Raw genomic sequence first — 18,410 nt, 5'->3', positions numbered from 1 at the left:
ATGGCGGCGGGCGGCGCGGAGGGCGGCGCGGGCCCCAGCGCCGCCATGGGCGACTGCGCTGAGATCAAGTCGCAGTTTCGCACTCGCGAGGGCTTCTACAAGCTGCTTCCCGGCGACGCGACGCGCAGGTCGGGTCCAGCCTCCGCCCAGACCCCGGCGCCGCCGCAGCCCCCGCAGCCCCCGCCCGGACCTGCCGCAGCCGCCGGGCCTGGCGCCGCGGGCCCCGCGTCGTCCCCGCCGCCCGCCGGGCCCGGGCCCGGGCCCGCGCTGCCCGCCGTCCGCCTCAGCCTGGTGCGCCTCGGTGAGCCCGACGGCGCTGGGGAGCCGCCCTCCACGCCCTCGGGACTGGGCGCGGGAGGAGACCGCGTCTGCTTCAACCTGGGCCGCGAGCTTTACTTCTACCCCGGCTGCTGCCGCCGCGGGAGCCAACGGGTGAGTGATCCGCGGCGTGGGGTGCCGAGAGCATCTGGGTCCCAAGAGTGGCAGAGGCAGCGGAGGTTGGGCATCCCAGGGGAGCCTGGTTCCTGGAGCTAAGGGAGTCGAGAGGTTGCAGGGGAATCTTCGCGTGTGTGTGCGTGTGCGTGCGTGCGTGTGTGTGTGTGTGTGTGTCTGTGTCTGTTTGCGGGGGCTGGTTCTTGGAGGTGGTGAGGGTGTGTTCTGGACCTGATGGAGCTTCTGAGTGGAGATGGGGCGGGGGTTCACAGATTCCGCAGGTACAACAGGCATTGTGTGGGCGATGGGGAATCCTAAGAGGATGCAGGCCCAGGGGAGATGAAAGAACGGAGAAATACTGCATTCTTGGCGTGTTGGAGTGAGTCTTGAGACTTGTCAAACCCAGGAGTGCCAGGCATTTGTAAGTGATGAGGTTGAGAGCCCTACAGGTAAAAGGCAGGGGGGACTGGAGGTGTAGTTTAGGGGTCGTCGAACAAAGCCAACAGGTGAATGAGATCCTAAAGAATACGGTGTCTAAAGGGAGTGAGGCTTTGGAGGAAATGAAGGGAGTTTGGAGGAATGATGGGAGTTCTGAGTTGATGGAGTTCCTGGCAGGGGACATCCTCAGGTGTGGCAGGCATCTCTAAAGCAATTAGTCCCAGAAGGGTGAGAGAGAGAGAGAGAGAGAGAGAGATGGGGATCCTGAGAGTCCAGGGGTGACTGTGTACCTAAAATATGAGGGACTGTGATGATTGATGGGTGTCTGAACTATGACAGCGGTCCTGAAGTTTAGGGAGCCAAATAGAAAGAAAGGAAGCTTCGGAGATGGCTCTGTGGATGAAGTGTGTGCTTTGAAAGCATGAGGACCTGAGTCTGGATCCTGGTACCCCATGTTAAAGCTGTATGTCTGCAGTCCCAATTCAGGGAGCAGAGACAGAAGGATCCTTGGGGCTCACTGGCAGCCAGTCTAACTGAATTGTTGAGCTCCAGGTTCAGTGAGAGACCCTGTGTCAAATGTTAGATGGAAAGCCACAGAGAAAGACCCTAAATGTTGACCTCTGAACTCTCATCCACATGCATAATGCACACACATGCACACAGGCATATACTACATGTACAAAAGAAAATAAGAGAAATCCTAGGAGGCTGGAATTTTTGAGTCCTTGGGTCTGGGGCTCTCTGACTGTTGTGCTAAGTCCTGCTGGAGTTGTGCTGTGATAGTGGCTGGGAAGACTGGAGGAGACAGCTCCAGGCCTTTGGGGACTCTGAACCCTGTGGCTGACCCTAAATTACACCTTGAAAGGCTCTGTGGTCTTTATTGGATGGTGTGCATGTGAGCATGTGTGTGCTGCCCTTCTGGGTTTGAATCCCCTTCCTGTCTGTGGGTACCTGCCCCTCCCCACCCACCTACCCACTTCCCCCGAGGTTAACCCTGCTTCCTCTTGGTGGTTTCCCCCGACCTCAGCTTCCTCTTCCTTCCTCTCCCTGCTCTGACCGGTTAACTTGTCTTCTCCCACGGTTCAAGTCCATTGACCTCAACAAGCCTATCGACAAGCGGATCTACAAGGGGACCCAGCCCACCTGCCATGACTTCAACCAGTTCACAGCTGCCACAGAGACCATTTCCTTGCTGGTAGGCTTCTCTGCTGGCCAGGTGCAGTACCTGGACCTCATCAAGAAGGACACCAGCAAGCTGTTCAATGAAGAGGTGATTGAGGATGGGAACTGCTGCTTCTCTTTTTCTACTCACCCCCACACTGAGCTGCCTGGAAACAGAATAGACTTGAGAGGGGCAGGAGGAGGGAGAGGGGAGCGAGTGACAGGCAGCTGCTGCTGCTGGCGCCATTGTGCTTACAATGTCTTGGTCCTCTACTGTGCCAGCCCTGTGTTGAAAGAAGCTTTACTTCTTAAGTTCATGGATGGATAAGGAAGTATGTGCCCATCTCACAGATTAGAAGACCGAGGCTCATAGGCAGTTGGGACTTTCTTGATATTCTTGCTAACTTCAAAGTCTGGGCTTTCCAGGCTTTGGATTCTAGTCCCTGCTGTATCATTGACTTACTGTGTGGTTTGGGAAAAGTGATTTGTTCTCTGAGCCACAGTGTTCGTCTGCAAAGTGGGATTTGTGTCCCCTTCTCACAGGATTATATAAACTCATTCACAAGGGCTGCTCGGTTGGACTAACTAGGCTTAAGAGGGAATGCCAGGAGATGACCTTAGCAAGCAAGCAGGCGGGGAGGGCCCCCCTGTTCTACTGTCTGTGGTCCAGGGGAGGTGGTCCACAAATGTTCTCCAGATGAGCAAATGGCCAGAGGGAGCGAGGAGGTGCTGCACAGTGAGTGCATTAAAATCCCAGACCAGTGACTCCTCCTGTGCAGGCCTCTCTATCCACAAACAGCCCAGCGAGCAGATGGAAGTGCCCTAGCCACACTTACAGGCTGGAGACAAGCTGCACAGGTCCACTGGATGTGCTGCATGCAGCCCTGGTCAGCCAGGAAGGCAGGGAAGGACACAGAAGTAGAGAGAATGGGTTGGGCCTGGTAGCACAGGTCTGTTATTGCAGCTCTTTGGGAGGCTGAGGCAGGAGGATCAAAAGTTCAAGGTTGGCCTGGGCTCCAAGTTTAGCTTAGCTAAACTCCCCCAGACAGGACAGCCATTGGGCTATGTGGCCAGAGTAGCAGTTGAGGGAGAAAAGACAGAAGATGCACACTGAGAAGGAACAGGAGGTGTGGCTTGGGTTGGCCTGGAAAGCTGTAGGAAGGACCTTGCCCTCCTCATCAACAGGAGCCAGAAGAGTAACCCTGCGTACCCTTTTGTGCCTCAGCCATAGGGCCGAGATGATTCGAGGGCTGGTGGCTTTCTCAGCCCTGGGTGGGACACAGCTCGGTCCCAGGACAGAAGTTGGGTCATCACAGTGGTTGCCTCAAGCTGTAGGGCTTCGGGCAGGGCAGTGCTAAGGGCGTACTTGAATTTACTGATCTCTGGCCACCGAGGAGGAGACAGCTGAGTGGCTGAAGCCAGCGGGAGGCGTTGTGGGTGGTGGCAGTGGGACCGGGGTGGTTGGGTGGGAGTTGAACTGGGTTGTGGGCACACTTTGCTCAGGGAGCCTACAGCTCCCGTTGGAAGACAAGACTTCAGTGTGGGAAAAGAGCGATGCCTGGAGGGATCTGACACGGGCAGCCGAGAGGGTGAGGTGCCTTCAGATTGTGCAGGGCATTGCTTGGGGCATGTCCTCTGCATGCTGTGCCAGCCGCTGGGACTGGTGATGGGGACCCTTTCTCGGGACTCTGGGATTGAGGTTCTTTAGGCTGACACTGGAGACGGCAATAATTCAGTGGCTAGAGGATAGCCTTCGACAGGCAGGACTGTTCCTGGTCAGAAGTGGGAGGTGGAGGCACCATAGAGCTCCTCCCAGGCAGCTCTTCTCTCCTGTGTCCCTGTGACATCCTGCCTTCTGTCTCGGTCAGTGGGGGAGCTGGGGGCCAACCGAAGTGGTCAGCACCTCCCAACCCCGCCCTGTCATTCCCTCTGCAGCGGCTGATTGACAAGACCAAGGTAACATACCTGAAGTGGCTGCCTGAGTCAGAGAGTCTCTTCCTCGCGTCCCACGCCAGTGGCCACCTGTACCTCTACAACGTCAGCCACCCCTGCGCCTCCACCCCACCGCAGTATAGCCTGCTGAAACAGGGTGAGGGCTTTGCTGTCTATGCAGCCAAGAGCAAGGCGCCCCGCAATCCACTGGCCAAGTGGGCGGTGGGTGAGGGGCCCCTCAATGAGTTTGCATTCTCACCCGATGGCCGACACCTCGCCTGCGTCAGCCAGGATGGCTGCCTGCGTGTCTTCCACTTTGACAGCATGCTTCTGCGTGGGCTCATGAAGAGCTACTTTGGGGGTCTGCTCTGTGTGTGCTGGAGCCCTGATGGCCGCTATGTGGTGACGGGAGGGGAAGATGACCTGGTTACCGTGTGGTCCTTCACGGAGGGTCGTGTGGTGGCGCGAGGCCATGGCCACAAGTCCTGGGTCAACGCTGTGGCCTTCGATCCCTACACCACTCGGGCAGAGGAGGCAGCATCAGCCAGTGGTGATGGGGATCCCAGTGGTGAGGAGGAGGAGCCTGAAGCCACCAGCTCAGACACGGGACCCCCACTGTCCCCACTGCCCAAGGCTGGCTCCATCACCTACCGCTTTGGCTCAGCTGGCCAGGACACACAGTTCTGCCTGTGGGACCTCACAGAGGACGTGCTCTCTCCTCATCCCTCTCTGGCCCGTACCCGCACCCTTCCAGGCACACCGGGGGCCACCCCACCAGCCTCTGGTAGCTCTCGGGCCGGAGAGACAGGCAGCACAGGCCCCCTGCCCCGCTCCCTGTCACGCTCCAACAGCCTCCCTCACCCGGCTGGTGGTGGTAAGGCCGGTGGGCCCAGTGCAGCAGTGGAGCCTGGCACACCGTTCAGCATCGGCCGCTTCGCCACGCTGACCCTGCAGGAGCGGCGGGACCGAGGGGCTGAAAAGGAACACAAGCGCTACCACAGCCTGGGAAACATCAGCCGTGGGGGCAGTGGGGGCAGCAGCAGCAACAATGACAAGCTGAGTGGCCCTGCCCCCCGCAGCCGCTTGGACCCAGCCAAGGTGCTGGGCACGGCACTGTGCCCTCGCATCCACGAGGTCCCGCTGCTGGAGCCACTCGTGTGCAAGAAGATCGCTCAGGAGCGCCTGACCGTGCTACTGTTCCTGGAGGACTGTATCATCACCGCCTGCCAAGAGGGCCTCATCTGTACCTGGGCTCGGCCAGGCAAGGCGGTGAGTCCACCTGACCTGGGGCAGGACCCCAGGGCTCAGGGGCATCAGGATGGTTCCTGCCTGTCTGAGTGACAGGCCTCCCGGCACCAGTCAGCAGAGAGGTCAGGTGTAGGAGAGAGAATGGAGGGCCACAGCCAACCATCCGAAGGGCCTCTGATGGCCATGTGGTCACCGTAGCACTTAACACTCGAGGCAGAACCTACTTTTATGGGAAATCTGCATTTTAAATGGTGAAGCTTTAGTTTGGGGCTGACACTCTAGGAATGAGATTGAGCTGAGGGCCTGGCTTCCGGCCTGCCTCTTAGACACTCCATTTCTGAGCCAGCTGCTAAAGGCTTGAATGGGAATCGTCAGGGCCCAGGCCTGCACTTCTGCGTTGTGTGTGGTCCTGGTCACTGCATCTTGCAGATGGGCTGTGCGGTGGCTGTGGTCTCAGTCAGTGAGATGAAAGCCTGGCCCTGGTCAGGCGGCGGCTGGTCCGTCTAGGTTCTGAGCATGTGAGCTCAGCTTCTGGGGCCCCACACTGCCTTCAGTCCCTCAGATCCTCCTGTGGAAGGTTAGAGTCCAGAAGCCTTAGCATTCAGAGCAGCCTCAGAGCGAAGGCAGGATGGTAGGGCTCGGGAAGTCTGAATTCTCAAAGAAACTCCTCTGTCTCCCTAGTTTACAGACGAGGAGGCCGAGGCCCAGGCAGGGGAAGCAAGTTGGCCCAGGTCACCCAGCAAGTCAGTGGTAGAGGTAGGACCAACCCCTAAGCTGGAAGTGGGCCCGTTCTCTCTTCTCCACTGTCCCTGTCTTGTCTGCCCTGGCTCACCTGGGGCCATTAATTACTGTAAAAGTGCTTCCCGGGGGCAGGGAAGACTGCTGAGCTGTTGGTTCCTAGCCAGGATGGCAGCTTTGGACTGGGGGCCAGGGGACCCAGCTGGGGCAGAAGCCTTTGGGTGGCTCCCCGCTCCCCGCTCCGAGCACTAGCAAAAGCCCAGGTGTTGTCTAATCCAACCTCCCTCTCACCCTCCCCAGGGCATCTCCTCCCAACCAGGCAGCTCCCCCAGTGGCACTGTGGTGTGAAGCCGAGGATGTCCTGTGCCCCCAGCCTCCTAGCCATAACCCTCCCTGCTGACCTCAAGGATCACTGTATTAACAAGACTAATCATGATGGAAGGACTTCTCCGAGCCCCCACCCTGCACAAATACTGGGGATCCCCTACACTGGCTCAGCCATGGGGATGTAGCGGCCTGTTGTGGCCTCAGCCCTGGCCTTCACCCACTGCCAAGTACAATGACCTGTCCTCTGAAATATCAGTGTTAACACAGTTCCCTGTCCCGGCATGTGACTGGTCACTCCTGGGAGAGACTCCACCCACAACAGCCCAGCTCCACAGTGCCCCTGGGTTAGAGGGCTGGCAGGGGGGTGTCCCCCCTCCCAGCCCACACCCCATCCCTTGCTATGGTTTGTGCTTTTGAAGAGTGTTAAATTATGGAAGCCCCCAGGGCCCTCCTTGTCCCCCTGGACCTCTTATTTATACTAAAGTCCTTGTTTGCACTGCGTCTCTGTTCCCTGGGGCGTGTGTGTGTGTGTGTGTGTGTGTGTGTGTGTGTGTGTGTGTGTTTCTGTCCCCGTCCGTCCGTCCTGCGGGCTGTGCTCTGACCAAAAGAAGGCCAATCCACACTGTCTCCCCTGCCCCCAGCCCTGAGCAGAGCCCTCTGGAAGACGAGCCCCTGACCCCCAGAGTCAAGAGGCTGAGGTGGCCCCTTCCTGCTAGATCCTTGGGAGGTGTTTGAAATTTGTTTTAAAGCACCAGGACTCTCCAGGCCTGCTCTTGTGGGAGGAGGGGAGGATGCTGGGAATTGAGCTGTGCCGCCTCTTCTGGACATGCCTTTGCAGCCTGGTGCCCCTGGCCCATCTGTGACTGGTCCATGAAGTACCAGCTAGAGGCCGTGATCTCCTCCCCAGAGAACTGGCCACCCTAGAAAGACTAACATGTCTCCTGGCTGGCTGTCCAGGTGACTCCGCCCCCAACCCCCAAAATGTTTCTGTCTCTAATCCTAGCCCAGGCAGGAATGTGGCTGCCCCGGCCTGTGGCCAAGGAGCTATTTTTGGGGTCTCTCTCACTTGGGGAGGGCCTGGCTCCACCACTTGCCTCCCCCAGGCTTGGGCCAGCAGGTCACCCCTGGCCCTGGTGGCTGGATACGTTCCCTCCTGATCTCCCTTCCACCCCCTGCCAAAAAAGGGGGTGTGTGTAATACAGCAGGCACAGGGACTAAATTTAACTGTCCCGAAGTCGGAATCCATTGCTGAGTCACGAAGAAGCTGCCCCTGGCCTCTGCCCCCCTCTCCTGTGGCCCAGGCATCAGCCCCTTTCCCACCCCTCCCAGCTCTGAGCCCAGACTGGCCCTTCTGGGCACTGACCCCTCACACCTGTAACTCCCTGTGCTCGCTCTACCCTTTCATGAGTGGGTAGGGGCTTTTCAGGGGCACCTCTGGAGTACTACTCTGTCCTTTGACATTGGGCATTGAGTTTCAAGGGGCCCCGAGAGAAGGGAGTTGGGGTGTTGGCTCAGGAGGGGTTAAGGCTGAGAGGCGGGAGGGGGGCTGGGCCAAGGGGTGGGGAAAGAGGAGGAGGCGTCAGCCATAGAACTGGCCAGAGGGACCCAAGGGATAGTCGGAGACAGGACAGACAGACATGCAGCCAGGGTTCTGGGGCCTGGACAGGGGCAGCCAGGCCCCGTGACAGGAAGACCCCGAGCTCCGGCCCGGGGAGGGGCCATGGTGCTGCCTGCCCACCATGTCAGCCGAGGTACGGCTGAGGCAGCTCCAGCAGCTGGTGCTGGACCCCAGCTTCCTGGGGCTGGAGCCCCTGCTCGACCTTCTCCTGGGCGTCCACCAGGAGCTGGGCGCCTCCCACCTAGCCCAGGACAAGTATGTGGCCGACTTCTTGCAGTGGGGTGAGTATGGGCAGGAGGCCTGGGGTGGGGGGCAAGGCAGAGGTGGGTCTACAGGGCAGGGACTGGCTGTGGAGGGCAGGAGAGGCTTCCTGCAGGGACCCAAGCAGAGTTCAGGCCTTGACCCCAGGCTCCCTGGTGGGGCAGACTAGGGTCAGTGGAGGCCAGCCATGACTCAGCCAGTGCAGGCTGGGGTGGGCACAGCCTGCTGCCTTCTCTGCACCCACACAGGGGCCTGGCAGCTTTCTCTTCCAGGACCCTGACCCTCCGAAATGAGCCTTACAGCCCTCCCTGGTTTCCCAGAGTGTGGGGAGGGGCAGCGTGGGGCAGCTGCCAGGGTGTGGCCTGTAGGCAGGTGTTTGGCATCTGCCTCCCCAGCTGCCCTGACAGGTGTCCAGGAACTATGAGGGCACAGTGACTCACAGAGGCCCTAGGGGAGAGCCAGCCCGGCAAACAGGCGCCACCCAGCACCCCTTCTGTCCCCCCAAATTAGGGAGGAACAACTTCGGCTTCTGAGTGCCCATCCCTAGCATCTTGGTCCCTCCTAGACCCTGTGGCCCAGATTGGGTATCTTACTTGGCTTCCCACCTGCTTTCGTGGTCCTAGCGCAAGGCCTCTAGTTCCCCTGTTGACTTAAATGCCCTTCTCCAAAGGTCTTCTCTGGCCTAGTGGATGGGCCTGGACCTTATCTGCTCCTGCCCACATCCAGCCCAAAGCTCAGGCTTAACCCAGCTTCCTTACAAACAACACTATTGTGTTGCCCTGTGCCTGTCATTAAGGGTTCTGCTCTTGGTCCTTGACCTGTGTGCCCATGTCTGTGACCCCAGCTCATTCTCCCCTCCTCCCCCATTTTACAGATGGAAAGGTAGAGGCCATGGGCTAGGCCACTAAGTTTGTGGAGGACTTTTCTCCTCTGCGGCCCTCAGTGACTCCTTCAACCTCCCTTTTGCAGAGGATGGGGCTGGGCTGGCAGGGTAAACTGAGAACTGGAGTGGGGGTGGGGGTCTGGCCCTCTAGGAGCAGTCCTTTTGTGGCCCGAGCAGCATCCCGTGGGCCCCTCCCCTGCCAGGCCTGGGCGGGGGAGGGGGCCTGGGTTCCCGCTGCCTTAAAAGGGCTCAATGCCTTGGCTCTCTCCTCCCAACCCCCCCCCCCAGCCTTGGCCTTGGCTGTGTCTTCTCCAGCGGCCCACTTTCCCCGAACCCCTCTCTTCTCCATCACCCACCACCTCCCTCTTCCCCACACTCAGTCCTCCTCTGTCCTTACTGCCAGTCCTGACTTTCCCCAAGGGAGACCTGGCCTTCCTCTGCCCCCTGCCCCCAAGTCGTCAGCCCCTGACCTAGCTGCCCTCTCCTCCTGCTGAAGCACCCTAGCACAGGACCTTACCCTGCAGCTTTGGCTATAAGAAGGCTCTCCTGCCCCTTGGAGACCAAGGATGCTTCCAGCAGTGTCCAGGACCTGGGGGCTGTGACCCTCCCTCCTCCAGGCTCCACACTCGAGTTTCCCAAGTGCAGTCCTCGTGCTGGCTGCTAGACGCCGCTGCCTGTTGAGGCCATGGCCCAGGACGTTAGATGAGGACTCAGGGCCTGCCTGAGCACCCTAATCTTCACGTGGAGTGGGAGTGGAGGGCTTATGATCGGGCTTCCCTTGCCACCCTGCAGCCCTGTGGAAACAGTCAGTTCTGGGTCCCCCAAACATGGCAGAGGCTTTGGAAGCAGAATCCTAAAATCATCCTGAGGGGCAGGGGAAAGAGGAGACTGAGAGCACCACCATTGCCTCTAGTGTTGTAGTGACCTCTGACTCTTCCTCCCTCCACCCCCACCCAGTGGAGCCCATTGCGGCAAGGCTTAAGGAGGTCCGACTGCAGAGGGATGACTTTGAGATTCTGAAGGTGATCGGGCGCGGGGCATTCAGTGAGGTGAGTCTTGAGAGTCTGAGAGTGGAACTTTACTTGAGGTGGGGTGGGGTATAGCAGCTGGGGCAGAGCCTTAAAAATTGATGAATGAGCTTGAACCTAAGGCTGAGGCGGGGCTTGAGGGCAGTTAGTGGGTGGTGTGTGCGTGGGGGCGTGGCTAAGGCCGGGTGGAGATAAGGTGGAGCCCCGCCTGGGTGAGCCTTCCTGTTTTCCCTGCTACGTCTGCTGTCATCCGGTCCCGCCTTTAGGTAGCGGTGGTGAAGATGAAACAGACGGGCCAGGTGTATGCCATGAAGATTATGAATAAGTGGGACATGCTGAAGAGAGGCGAGGTGAGGGAGGGCCAGGGCTGGGGGAGGCGCCCTCGTCTCTCCAGCTCACTTTCTGCAGCATCTCCGCTACCTCACAGGTGTCATGCTTCCGGGAAGAAAGGGACGTGTTGGTGAAGGGGGACCGGCGCTGGATCACGCAGCTGCACTTCGCCTTCCAGGATGAGAACTACCTGGTGAGCTCCGGGCTGGGTGACCAGGCAGGAGTGACAGATACACCACCTTAAGTCAAGGAAGCTGGAGTAGGGAGAAGCAGCCGTAGGCTGGGGGCCGGGTAGACTGTCTCAGGTAGAGGAGGGATCTTCCTTGAGAAAAGAGGTGATGTCTGGTTTGGCCTTCGGATCTCTGGGGTGCTCTCTTACACTGGAGGGCTCTATGCTTGGGGACGGGGTGTCTCTGGGAGTCTTGGGGGCTACCGACCCCCTGTGACATGCCCGCTCTCAGTACCTGGTCATGGAATACTACGTGGGCGGGGACCTGCTAACGCTGCTGAGCAAGTTTGGGGAGCGGATCCCTGCCGAGATGGCGCGCTTCTACCTGGCCGAGATTGTCATGGCCATAGACTCGGTGCACCGGCTGGGCTACGTGCACAGGTGGGCGCGGCAGGGCCCTTGGAGGGTTAGCAGAGTTTGTGTGGGAAGGAAGGGCACCTTAAGGTCCGATCCCGTTGGGGGCAGGAATGTGGTCCAGAACTGTAGAATCCCTGCTGGGGTGGAACTGGACCGAGCCTGGTGGGACCCAGGAAGGATGTCTTTCAAGCATCCCTCCCTCTTCTCTCTGTGCACAGGGACATCAAACCAGATAACATTCTGCTGGACCGGTGTGGGCACATCCGTCTGGCCGACTTCGGCTCCTGCCTCAAACTACAGCCTGACGGAACGGTATGGTGGGAAGGGCCTGGCAAAACTCTCCCCACCAGTCGGGGACCAGAAGATGCAGAGGGCAGGGCTGGGATGAAGAGCAGAGCTTGGGCAGGGCCGGGGGCCGGATGTAGAGCATAAAAGGAGCTGGGCTGGGGACGCCCCATCTCCCCATTGGACAGTCGTGAAGGGTCTAAGTATTCAGGTCTGGTTGGCACAGGTGAGGTCGCTGGTGGCCGTGGGCACCCCGGACTACCTGTCTCCTGAGATTCTGCAGGCTGTGGGCGGAGGGCCTGGGGCAGGCAGCTATGGACCCGAGTGTGACTGGTGGGCGCTGGGCGTGTTCGCCTACGAAATGTTCTACGGGCAGACACCCTTCTACGCTGACTCCACAGCCGAGACATATGCCAAGATCGTGCATTACAAGGTGAGCGTGGGCACCACACGGGGTGCCTGGCTTGCTGGCACATGCTCGCAGGCTGATGTTTTTTTCTTTTTTGAAGATATTTATATGTGTATGTGTGTATAAGCGTTTATTCCGCATGTACGTCTGTGCACTATGTGAATGCCCATGAATGAATGCACTGTGTGATCCCCTGGAACTGGAGTCACACAGACTTGTGAGCTGCCATGTGGTGCTGGGAAACAGAACCTTGATTTCTCTGCAAGAGCAGCCAGTGCTCTCCACCACTGAGCCAGCTCTCAGTCCAGGACTTACTCTTGCTTTTCTCTGCTTTCTGAACAGGAACACTTGTCTCTGCCTCTGGCAGACACGGGTGTCCCCGAGGAAGTTCAAGATCTCATTCGGGGGTTGCTATGCCCTGCTGAGATAAGGCTAGGCCGAGGTGGGGCAGGTGATTTCCAGAAGCATCCTTTCTTCTGTGGCCTTGATTGGGAGGGTCTCCGAGACAGTGTGCCCCCCTTTACACCAGACTTCGAGGGTGCCACGGACACCTGCAACTTTGATGTGGTGGAGGACCGGCTCACTGCCATGGTGAGCGGGGGCGGGGTACGTACCTGTGTCTCCTGAGTGGTTGAGGGAACCTCCCTAACCCCCTCCAGAAAATTGGGGTGATTGGCTAGATGTGATGGTGTACACCTCCAAGCCCAGGGCTTCAGAGGTCAGAGACAGGTAGGTGCATCTCTAGTGGAGGGTCAAAGCCAGCCAGTCAGGGCTGTAGAGTGAGACCCTCCCTTGAAAACTGAAAAAATGGATGATGACCTTCTTGGGTCCCAAATTTTTTTTCTAGAGCACTCAGGCTTGAGGACACACAAGTGACCAGTTCTCAAGACAGTGAGGTCTGCCTGTTGGCAAGGCTAAAATGGAGTGCAGGCCTGGGCTCTGGAAGGTGCTGGAGGGCTTCTTGGAGGGGACTGAGCTGAGACCCAGAAGGATGCTGGGAGCGGCAGGAGATCCTTTCTCAGGAGAGTGCTCTCTTAGCATTTAACCGGCTCTAGGTCCTGCCTTGGCCCACTGGCCGTGGAGGAAAGTGTGGTGTGGGCAGAGCCCCGACCAGAAGCCACAAGAGAGAAGAGAAAGGGATGGAGGGACGCCCTAGTTCCTGGGGTTGGTTTAGTGGGGACAGTTATGATGTGATCAGAGGAGTGAGGGGCCGTCCCTGGCAACTGCTGGCCACAGCCCTGCACCTCTTCCACAGGAAACCCTGTCGGACATACAGGAAGACATGCCACTTGGGGTCCACCTGCCTTTCGTGGGTTACTCCTACTCTTGCATGGCCCTCAGGTAAGCGTGACTGCCCACTGGCTACTGTGTGTACGCAGGCTCACTTCAGTCGTCAGTTCAAAGGATTCTGGGGAACTGTCTTAGTTAGGGTCTCTGTTGCTGTGATGAAACACCATGATCAAGAGCAGACTGGGGAGGGAAGGGTTCATTTAGCTCACACTTCCACATCATAGTCCATCACTGAAGGAAGTCAGGACAGGAACTCAAAACAGGGCAGGAACCTGGAGGCAGGAGCTGATGTGGATGTAGGGGTCATGGAAGAGTGCTACTTGCTTGCTTGTTCCTCATGGCTTTTTCAGACTGCTTTTTTATAGAACCCAGGAACACCAGCCCAGGCATGGCTCCACCAACAATGGGCTGGGCCCTCTCCCATCAATGACTAATTAAGATAATGCCCTATAGGCTTGCCTGAAGCCTGATGTTTTTAGGTAGGTGGTTTTTTTCTTGTTTGTTTCTTTTTTGGTTTTGTTTTTATTTTTTATTTTTATTTATTTATTTTTTTTTAATTTTTTATTTTTTCCGGTTTTTCCGAGATAGGGTTTCTCTGTGTAGTTTTGGTGCCTGTCCTGGATCTCACTTTGGAGACCAGGCTGGCCTCAAACTCACAGAGATCCGCCTGCCTCTGCCTCCCAAGTGCTGGGATAAAAGGCGTGCACTACCACCGCCCGGCATGTTTTTTTGTTTTTGTTTTTTGAGACAGTGTTTCTCTGTGTAGTTTTGGTGCCTGTCCTGGCTCTGCCTCCCGGTGCGCCGCCGCCTCCACCACCACCCCCGCCATAACCCAAGAATCTTACACTCAGCCTTCCCGAATCCCCCAGCTATTGACTTTCATGTTTTAGGACATGTCATAGGACCCAGGCTCTTAGAAAACAGGCCTGGAATTCGACATTTTAAGAACACAAACTCATTGAAGCATATAACAATAAAACAACTTTTAAGTTTTTAAAAGTTTTTTGTCTTGTTTTCTGAGGCAGGATCTTGTTCATACAGCCTAAGCTGGCCTTAGAGTGTTGTGATTATGGGCATGTACCACCATGCCTAGTCAGTAAAGCCTTTTGAAAGCATCCATTATGCTGGATGTGGTGGCACAAACCTATAATCTCAGCACCTAGGAGGTAGACGCAGGAGGATCAGAAGTTCAAGACCATCCTGGGCTATATAGTGAGTCTAAGACCAACCTGGGCTACAAGGGACTCTACTCTGTCTCAAGAGACAAAAGATAGACAAATATCCACTGTTGCTAGGCAGGGTGGCTTACTATCTAACCCCACCGTCAAAGGGGCCAGCCTGATGAACCAGAGTGAAAACTTGTCTCAAAACACCAAAAATAAAAAAAATTCATTATTGGTCAGGCATGTGGTGGCACACACACCTGCAGTCCCTGTACTGGGGGAGTGGAGGCAGGAGGATCACAAGTTCAAGGCCAGCCTGGGGTACAGAGTAAGCCCTTAGTCTCAGAAAAGAAAAAGAGAAACCAATTATTCAAGTAAGACAGTGCTTCCAGGGCTGGGACATGGCTCAGTACAGGAGAGCATCCCAGCACTGGGGCTGCAGCTGCAGCTGGGCTGGCAGAGTGCTTGACTGGCATGCACAGGGGCCGGGCTTCGGCCTCAGCACTGTGGAAAGTATGCATGGTGCCTTCACCTGTCATCCCAGCACCAGGGAGGTAAGGACAGGAGGATTGGAAGTTCATGGTCGTTAGCTAGAGCAAGTTCCAGGCCAGCCTGAGCTACATGGTGAGTTTCAGGACAGCCAGGGCTATGCAGAGAAACCTGTCTTAACAACAAAGAGAACTTGCCTAGCATGTATGAGGTCCTGGGCTTAATCCCCGTTGCCACAAAATGTTCAGTGACTGAATGGCCCTCTTCTCAGGAGTAAACACCTCCTATACAAGGAAGCTTGCTCACCATCAGCCATGCCCCAGACCTGCACAGTCCTGATCTGCAAGCAGCATCCCATGCTGCTTAGAACAGGTTGGGATACAGCCCACCCTCTGGAGAGCCATACCGCTCGGGGCGTCGGCCAAGAGGCCGAGGCCGTGTCAGCAGGGGCTTTGCTAGGCAGAGGGGGGCTTTGGTCCGGCCCTAGCAGTCTGCTCTCTTCACTGGGTCCCGCTCCTCCTTAAGCCATGGGTCCTTAGGAGCCTGGCCTGGTGCCCACAGGCTAGGAAGCCCCAGATCCCTGTTTGGTAGCCTCTTCCTCTTCTCAGAGACAGTGAGGTCCTGGACCCCACCCCTATGGAATTGGAGGCCCTGCAGTTGCCTGAGGCAGACTTGCAAGTGCTCAACTTGGAGTCCCCAGTGCCCCCACCGGATCAAGTGGTGAGTAGTCAGGAGAGCCTGATGAAGGACGAGCAGAGAGAGGGCCAGAGCTTGCTGGGTGGGGCCACCTGCCGTGCCAAGCTGGCCGTTCGCTGCCAGGCTGCTGCTTCAGTAAGACCCAGCAGCCCCTGTCGTCCTAGCTACTCAGGAGGAACAGGCAGAAGGATCGCAAAGTCAAGTCTTGCTTGGGCTATACAATGAGACCCTGTCTTCCAGTAAAAACGAGAGCTAGGGAATATACAGCTCAGAGGCAGATGCTCTCCTGGCATGGGTCTGAAAGCAACACCAACCAGGGCTGGGAGGGAAGGAGGGAGGGAGGGACTGCTGACCACCTGGAGGAGGCTGAGTTAGGGGTCCTTGTGGTTAGTCGGAAGAACAAGGTTGGAGCCCACCACGTGGGATACTGGGTTCTTAAAAGCTACAGGTGGGTGGGTGGCATGGGGGGGGGCAGTTGTAGACAGCAGGCCACACACTAACTGGGGAGGTCTGTGGGTAAAGCCAGGTTTGTCTGAAGCACGTGAACGGGGAGGGACATACTCGAGTTCTGATGCCAGCCCTTCAGTTCCTGTGTTACTCCCAGAAGCTCCTAGGTGATACCAGAGACTAGGCGGGTGTGCGCGCGCGCGGGACTGAGCCCAGTGCTGGTCCCAAACTCAATCCCCACCTACAGGACGAAGGGCCCGACCCAGCGGCTGTCCCCGCCACTGCCGCCGCCGCCGCAGCAGAGGCGGAGACCGTGGTGACGCTGCGGGAGCTCCAGGAAGCCCTGGAGGAGGAGGTTCTCACCAGGCAAAGCCTGAGCCGCGAGCTGGAGGCTATCCGCACTGCCAACCAGAACTTCTCCAGGTCGGGGTCGAGGTGCGGGGTCCCAGCAACCTTCGCAGTCCCTCACCCTGTGGACTGGCTTACCCTTCCTATCTTCATGCAGCCAACTGCAGGAAGCCGAGGTCCGGAACCGAGACCTGGAGGCTCACGTTCGGCAGCTGCAGGAGCGGATGGAGATGCTGCAGGCCCCGGGAGCCGCAGGCGAGTCCCTCACCCACCCTGGGCCAGGAGGGCGCTGGGTGAAGATGGGGGCATGCTGGGTGTGTGGACACTTGGAGCAGGGGAGGGGCCCAGGCTGGGGCACGCCGAGCCACCGCCCTCCTCCGCCCTCCACGCTCCATACACCTCTCTTCTCCTTCCAGCTGTCATGGGGGTCCCCAGTCCCTGGGCCACGGATCCACCTTCCCATGTAAGACCCCTATCTTCCCCACCCCCGCTCAAATCTGCTACCCACAGCCCATTTCCCCGTCCTTGGGGGCTCTAGAAGGAAGATGCCCTTCACTCGGCCTGCATCTCCCAGTTCTCCCTCCCAGTTTCAGGCCCTTTGCCAAATCCTCCCCAGAGGAACTTCCTAGGTTCCCATTCTGGCCTTGACTCCCTGTGCTCCCTCTTGCCCTGCTGCTGAGGGCGTCCAGGCCGGGCTGGGCTCCGATCGGGTCACCTGTCCCTTCTCTCTCCAGCTAGATGGCCCCCCGGCCGTGGCTCTGGGCCAATGCCCGCTGGTGGGGCCAGGCCCCATGCACCGCCGTCACCTGCTGCTCCCTGCCAGGGTATGTCCCAAGTCCGCCCACCTCGGGCCTCCGGCTCGCTCCGCCCACTGAGTGTCACCACCGCTTTGCTGTGCCTCTGTGGAGCTCGGCCCACCGCAGGGAGGGAGGGTGATCGCGCAGCCAATCAACACAGGCCGCTACGAAGTAGCCAATGATGAGTTCTGATGGGAACTCAGGATTGCGAGCTGACAAACTGTAGCTTGGGGCTGTGGGAATCAGGGATAAGCTCAGAGGACTCTTGGCCCATCTATGGGTACAGGCCGGGCGGCTCCCTGGAGCCAGTGGGTCCCTGTGGCCTGTTGCTAATCCTGCCCTCTTGCCTGCAGGTCCCTAGGCCTGGCCTATCCGAGGCGCGTTGCCTGCTCCTGTTCGCCGCTGCTCTGGCTGCTGCCGCCACACTGGGCTGCACGGGGTTGGTGGCCTATACCCCAGTCTGGTGTTTCCCGGGAGCCACCTTCGCCCCCTGAACCCTAGGACTCCAAGCCATCTTTCATCTAGGCCCCCCTAGAAAGCCGTGTGACCTGGGAACGGCCCGGAATGTCTCTGTGCCATCCCCGCTTCTCGCCCAGCCCCCCCCCCCCCCCCCCCATTCCTCACTTCTGCGAGCCCGGTTCCCACCCGGCTCCACGCCTGTGATCCGGGCCCGCCCCCCGGCGGCCGGGGAGGGAGGAGCAGGACCCGTTTGCAGGAACCCGGTTTCTGCAGGGCTGGCGGCTTGAACGCTGCCGCTGCTGGCGGGGCATTGGCCGACCACCCTTTACACAGCCCCGACGTGGATGGGCAAACTGCTCAGCCCATCCGATTTCACTTCTCACGCCTCCAGATATCGGTCACAAACCCTAAGTCCTTGTGCATGAGCCCCTGATCTCTAGGGGACGTCCCATTCTCACAGCAGACGATCAGCAGGACCTCTACCAGCTCTCGTGAACGCCTTTGGCTTCGGACAGCTCCGCTCCTGGGGGTTGCTGCGACCCCTTCCTCACGTACAGCCACGGATGCAATGCCCCCCCCCCGCGCCCCAAGGCAGTTTGGGTATTTATTGACCTTGTCCTCTGACTCACTGACAGACTCCGGGACCCACGTTTTGGATGCACTGAGACTCGACATTCCTCGGTATTTATTGTCTGTCCCCCACCGACAACCCACCCCGGACCCTTGCGAATAAAATACTTTCTGGTCTGCTCTAAGCGAAGTGTCTGTTGTGGGGAGGAAGCCCCGGGTAGGCCAATGGAGAGCCCAGTAGAGACAACCAATGGCCTGCCCGGAGCTAGTGGGACGCAAAGGGAACGAGTCGGCCTGAAGGGCGGAGTTCAGGCATCCAGCCAGTAGGAGAGGAGCAACAAGCCACCCGAGACACCGCCCCCCCGCCCAGCTGTGACCCAGCTGTGCTACTCAAGCTTGAAAAAGTAGGGGGTTGGGTCGGCAGGGCTCCCACCGCGCCTGCGCAAGCCACGCGCATCCGCTCCTAGGACCGAAG

General features: G+C 58.4%; 2 protein-coding genes across 6 annotated transcripts; both read left to right on the top strand.

The window, feature by feature from the left end:
* Dmwd (DM1 locus, WD repeat containing) lies at positions 1-6,777 on the top strand. 2 transcript variants are annotated; one of them, XM_059280888.1, is made up of 5 exons: positions 1-432; positions 1,958-2,140; positions 3,967-5,232; positions 5,893-5,967; positions 6,250-6,777. In XM_059280888.1, the coding sequence occupies exons 1-5, from the start codon at positions 1-3 to the stop codon at positions 6,295-6,297; spliced, it is 2,004 nt and encodes a 667-aa protein (XP_059136871.1). In that variant the 3' UTR covers positions 6,298-6,777. The 2 variants fall into 2 exon arrangements, with proteins under 2 accessions (XP_059136871.1, XP_059136880.1); XM_059280897.1 differs by lacking the exon at positions 5,893-5,967.
* Positions 6,778-7,856: 1,079 nt separating this feature from the next.
* Dmpk (DM1 protein kinase) lies at positions 7,857-18,120 on the top strand. Of its 4 annotated transcripts, none has more exons than XM_059280876.1 (15): positions 7,857-8,175; positions 9,996-10,087; positions 10,333-10,416; positions 10,494-10,589; positions 10,858-11,006; positions 11,201-11,294; positions 11,494-11,700; positions 12,019-12,267; positions 12,932-13,017; positions 15,227-15,338; positions 16,009-16,184; positions 16,267-16,364; positions 16,526-16,572; positions 16,844-16,933; positions 17,260-18,120. In XM_059280876.1, exons 1-15 carry the CDS (start codon positions 8,016-8,018, stop codon positions 17,398-17,400), a joined length of 1,881 nt encoding a protein of 626 aa, XP_059136859.1. In that variant the 5' UTR covers positions 7,857-8,015; the 3' UTR covers positions 17,401-18,120. The 4 variants fall into 4 exon arrangements, with proteins under 4 accessions (XP_059136859.1, XP_059136849.1, XP_059136841.1 ...); XM_059280866.1 differs by having other exon boundaries at positions 15,227-15,345; positions 16,028-16,184; positions 16,848-16,933; XM_059280858.1 differs by having other exon boundaries at positions 12,019-12,282; positions 16,848-16,933.
* Positions 18,121-18,410: the final 290 nt, after the last annotated feature.

This window comes from Peromyscus eremicus, chromosome 1, assembly GCF_949786415.1.
Source record: "Peromyscus eremicus chromosome 1, PerEre_H2_v1, whole genome shotgun sequence".
In the NCBI taxonomy this organism is placed as follows: domain Eukaryota; kingdom Metazoa; phylum Chordata; class Mammalia; order Rodentia; family Cricetidae; genus Peromyscus; species Peromyscus eremicus.
The sequence above is the reverse complement of the archived record's forward strand: the minus strand, read 5'-3'. Positions and strand labels throughout refer to the sequence as shown.